This window comes from Microcaecilia unicolor, chromosome 3, assembly GCF_901765095.1.
Source record: "Microcaecilia unicolor chromosome 3, aMicUni1.1, whole genome shotgun sequence".
NCBI classification, from domain to species: Eukaryota; Metazoa; Chordata; class Amphibia; order Gymnophiona; family Siphonopidae; genus Microcaecilia; species Microcaecilia unicolor.
In genome coordinates this window covers 451394240-451399182 of record NC_044033.1, presented here as the reverse complement: position 1 = coordinate 451399182, position 4943 = coordinate 451394240, and the positions used below count along the sequence as shown (strand labels likewise).

Sequence of the window (4943 nt, the reverse complement as noted above, 5' to 3'; positions counted from 1 at the left end):
TATTTGTGACCTGGATTGGCCACTGCTGGAAACACAATGCTGGGCTTGATGGACCTTTGGTCTGTCCCAGTGTGGCAATACTTATGTGCGTATGCCTATTTTGGCAATTTTTTGCCCTCAAACTAAACACCCCATCATCCTCATTTTGAGGTCCTTTTACTAAGGTGTGCTAACGATTAGCACTTGCTAAATAAGACACCCATCGGAATATAATGGGCATCTTATTTAGCGCACGCTACTCATTACTGTGCATTAAAATCCATTAGCGCACCTTAGTAAAAGGACCCCTATTTGCAAGCAAATTGACTTAGCATGCATTAATCCATAGGTTAGCACACATTAAACTTATTCTGCACACACTAATTTTTTTTAAAGCTTATTAACAAACCACTAAAGATTAGCATGCGTTACCTGTCAAAGAAACCCATTTTATTCCTAGGGCCCTGCTGCAAATAACGCATGCTAATCTTTTGTAAAAGATCTCCGCCAAATGCCTGTTACTGAATGCACATCCTTACTGCACAGTATGAAAGCATATGCTCTTTCCTTTATGTAAATAGCACAATCTTGTATTCCTTCCTTTCAGTAAAGCACTGCGCATACTGTTCCAGGACATAAATATTCACTTATACAGGTTTATCCAGTAGTCGGCAACAATCATAAAACACAATGCATTTAATAAACCAATCTCTCTCAATTAAAGTCACTCAAAGGGTCAATATTTGGCAACATAGAAGAAGACAGGAAGACATCATGCTAGAATATTCCTTGAATATTTTTACCTGACAGAAAGTATTTACAATAAAAATGGTCTCATTTTAAGCAATTGGCATTCTGTCTACATTAAAATCAGTGCACTAAGAAATAACCCCCAGATTCTATAAAAGTTCCCCAAATTTGGGCGCAGATCCACAGATTCACATGCAAATTAATTAGTTAATGAGCTGCTAATTATCAACTGTTGATATTAATTGGCAATAATTAGGATTTGCACACGCATCAGCCTGCACGCTATTCAATGACACTCGACAGCTCAAAAGGGGGTGTGGCCAAAGGGCATGGGCAGGTCAGGGGCATTCTGAAAATTTGGATACTATATGTCATTTATACACCCATCTACCGTGAGTCAGGCACCAACATTTACACCGAGATTCAGCTGGTGTAAGTGCTGGTGCCCAAGGTTGGATGCAGAAATCAGTGATATGCGTTATTCTATAAAGAACGCTCAGTCTGGAATGCCTTTACAGAATAGTGCTTAGCACCAATTGTTTCTGGTGCCGAATTTTGAGTGCCACTTGCTGAATCAGGCCCTGTTTAGTTCCACAGACAAGAGGTAACCACCATCACACAAGCCTGCAGATAAAGAACTTTATATAATCCTACTCATCTGCAAAAACTCTCTGATCAAAGCCACAATCAATGTATTTTATTTTCCAAATAGTCTGAACTTCTAATCAGGGACAAAATAATGGCACTCCGACTGTACTCCCACTTTGTTCAACACTTGGTACATATTCTGCACTTGCCTACGATGGACTTTGACATTCCCACTCTCAAAAGCAAAGACCTTGAACCTCATGAAGACACAGCATCCTCAGTGTAGAACATGCTGCCATAGTAATCATCTTTTTATCTGTAGGGAACGGGGAAGATCCTAACTGAAATGAAGTCAGTCAATACGTATCACTTTCTAAACTGTCATCAGTCAAAAACCAGGACTGGCTTAGCTTCTTCCCCAAGATCTTGAGCCACTTGTTAACCCTACAAAATCAGACATAGGAAAATAGTTCCAACGCCTATCAAAAGAGAAAGACACAAAAACTACTCTTGAGAAGAACAAACACTAAGGATGGAAGAATGCAGGTGGCAGAGGTCAGGGCCTGGAAGGTGGCTGTTGTTCTACAGAGTCTGCCCTGCACTGATCTGGGAAGGAAAGGACTAGGGGTACAAGCACTCTCTTGAAGCAAAGGGGCACGGGCAAGGTCTCAGGGTCAAAGCAACCATCACCACCCTCCAGTGGCGGTGGATGAAAGCGCAAGGCACCAGTGCGGTTCACACAGTATATGACACCATCAAGGGCAGTACAGCGGAAAGGCAGTGGGCCAGTAGGAGCAGGAAGAGGATTCAGGGTGCCACACTGGCTCCAGCGCTTGGCCAGAGTATTGTAGCGAGAGACAATCACTCCCTGTTGCCGTTGTCCCTGTGAACCTCCACGGCCTGTGTCAAAGCGATAGAGGGAGCCTGCATGTGCTGCCATGCCAGATGAGCGCTGGTGTCCCTGAATGCCAGGACATTCATGCCACTGATCACGCCGTGGCTCGTACTTGAGCAGGCGGTATGAAAGAGATCCACCAGAGACATAGATCTCACCATTACAGGCAGCAGCTTCATGTGCCACAGCAAAGCCCCCCCGGGGTAAGGGAGCAGCAGCAGTCCAGCGGTCCATTCGTGGGTCATAGCGCTCAACACTGAAGAGGCATTCACCACCCACAGCATACAGACAGTCATCAAGTGCAAGCAGTTGCAGCTGAGCCCGGGGTTGACGCAGTGGCCGCAATGTGCTCCATGTATCCGTGGCTGGGTTGTAGCAGCAGACGTGATCAGAAGCTCGGGCAGAGGAACCATGGCCACGCACACCACCTGCAATAACCACATAGTTATATAGCATACAGGTGGCAGAACCCCGGGCCACAGCCTCTGCAGGCAGGCAAGTAAGGGGCTTCCAGCAGCTGTTGCCTCCCTCTACCTCACTATAGCGATAGATGAAGTGTGGCCTGTCTTCCTCCTCCTCTGGTTGCTCTTCATCTTCCTCCACTGCTGGGCTCTGTGGTCGACTGCTCTCCCGACTGGGGGGCCGGCTGCTACTGCCATGAGTGGGGGCAATGCTGCTGAGTTCAACCAGAAGAAGACAGCGGGGACCAACCTCATTGCGGCGCCGTAGGATAAGCTCTCGTTCAGAGCCTGTCAAGTGCCCGTAGATAGTTGGGTCACGCAGCACTTCCAGGAAGTGGTCACTCATAAAACTGTAGGTGGCATCACGGAGTGTGGCAAGGCGGTGACGTTTGGCCAGGCTCAGCACATGGTAGCAGTTGTTGAGGCTGAGTTGTCGGCGCAAGCTGTCGGCAGCGCACTGCACAGCACAGGGGAGCTGCAGGAGCTCGGCAGCTGCAATTAGCTCAGCCAACTCTTCAGGTCGCACCTCCAGGTGCCCTGTATATAAATAGCCAAGAAGGAGTTCCAGAGCTGTTGCACTCACACCCTTGATGCGCAGAGTGTCCCTTGAGGCTCGTGCCCGGAAGTAGTCGCTCTTCTCTGCTAGCACAGAGCGGTGTGCTTGGAGCCTCCGCCCTGCTACCTCGATCACTAAGTCTGGGGTTTCGGCAATCCCCTGATTCCATTGGCCTGGGATCACCTTGGTCTGGACAGCAGCACCAGCAATGGATGCCTGGATCTCCTCCTCTGGGTTATCAGTAGTGCTGACTTCACACTGGTTTTCCACCTTCTGATACTGCTGCAAGGAGCTGTTTCGGTCCACAGGTTGTATTGGTGAGAAGCACGGGGCTGAGCTAAGCCCATAAGGCACCTGCACCCTGCCCTCCTCCTCTTCCTCCTCCTCCTCTCTTGGCTCGCTGTGGCCATTTTCTTCAGTTCCAGACCTAGCCACAGGTTTTGGATGCAAGGTGCAGCTGTTGTCACCCATCTCTGAAGAACTGTGGTCTGCAGCCCCACCCTGGTTCTCACTGACATGCTGGAGTTTGCTGGGATAAGCGGCAAAGGATACTGGGCTTTCCATAGCCATTACTTTTTCGCTGGCTGTTACTACCTTTCAAACTCAGTAGCACAAACCCTGTTTCTGTGATTTGTAAAGGTTTTTTGCCTCACATTATTTTCCTGGTTCTGACAGATAATATACCCCCACCCACCACCCAGGGTCCAGCTGTTGCAGGGGTTGGTTTCCACTTCCTTAGGCTGGGGGGGGGGGGGGGTCAGCACCACAGTCACACCTTTATTCCAATGAACTTTTGAACTTTCAAAGCTTTCAAAGATTTCTGGATATCTGCAATCATAGCACTGTTTACTGAACTCTGGCTGCTTTATTAGTCATTTGTCCAGGCTGGATTGCTTTTACTGTTGCTCTCAAGTTTTACTTCCTGAATGTTTCCACACCTGTTTCACAGAGCTGAAAGCCCTAATAAATCATGTTCATGTAGATTTCTTTATATTTCAGATTCAGACGTGTCAAAACCTGAGTCAGCTTTTATCCACTGTAGTATTTGTTTCCTCAGCAGATGAAAACCACAAAACGCCAGGTCCCAAAGCCAGTAAGCTTTTCAGTTTTCAAAACTGAGTTCTGAGAAAATATATGTTTGCATATAATGTACTTTAGATTTTGGAGCAACTGAGGAGGTGAAATGTTCAGAGATATTCATTAGTTTTAAACAGACAGCAGGCTTGGTTTCTTTTCTATCGCAGAGCCACCAGGGTTAGCTCCAACACAGACTCCTGCTTCTGGTGCATGGACTAACATGGTAACTTCTGGTATTTCTTGAAAGGATATTTCATAGCTCATTTACTTTAAGGAAGTCTTTTTAAGAATGTGTTCCTCCTGCCTGTAGGTCTTCGTTTACCAGTTTGTATTTTCTTCTTCAATCTGCTTGAGAAGTTGTTTTCAGGCTTAGTTCACATTGTCAAATCAATATTTGCCATGTTCTGTTGACCTGTTAACATAAAACAAAATACAGATGTGAGTCTTAAATACTATCATTCATAAAGGAAAAATTGTCTATCAGTTTTTTCCACTTGGCATTTTTCAAAAAGTACAGAACTAGGGAACACACCATGAAGTTATGAAATAGTACATTTAAAACAAATCAGAGAAAACAGTTTTTTTAGTCAACGCATAGTGGTTAGCTCAGCTGGATTTAAAAAAAAGGTTTGGATAA

General features: G+C 46.0%; 1 protein-coding gene across 1 annotated transcript; it reads right to left on the bottom strand.

The window, feature by feature from the left end:
* Positions 1 to 251: 251 nt before the first annotated feature.
* KBTBD11 (kelch repeat and BTB domain containing 11) lies at positions 252 to 3931 on the bottom strand. Its single transcript, XM_030198943.1, has one exon. It carries the CDS (start codon positions 3797 to 3799, stop codon positions 1874 to 1876), a length of 1926 nt encoding a protein of 641 aa, XP_030054803.1. The 5' UTR covers positions 3800 to 3931; the 3' UTR covers positions 252 to 1873.
* Positions 3932 to 4943: the final 1012 nt, after the last annotated feature.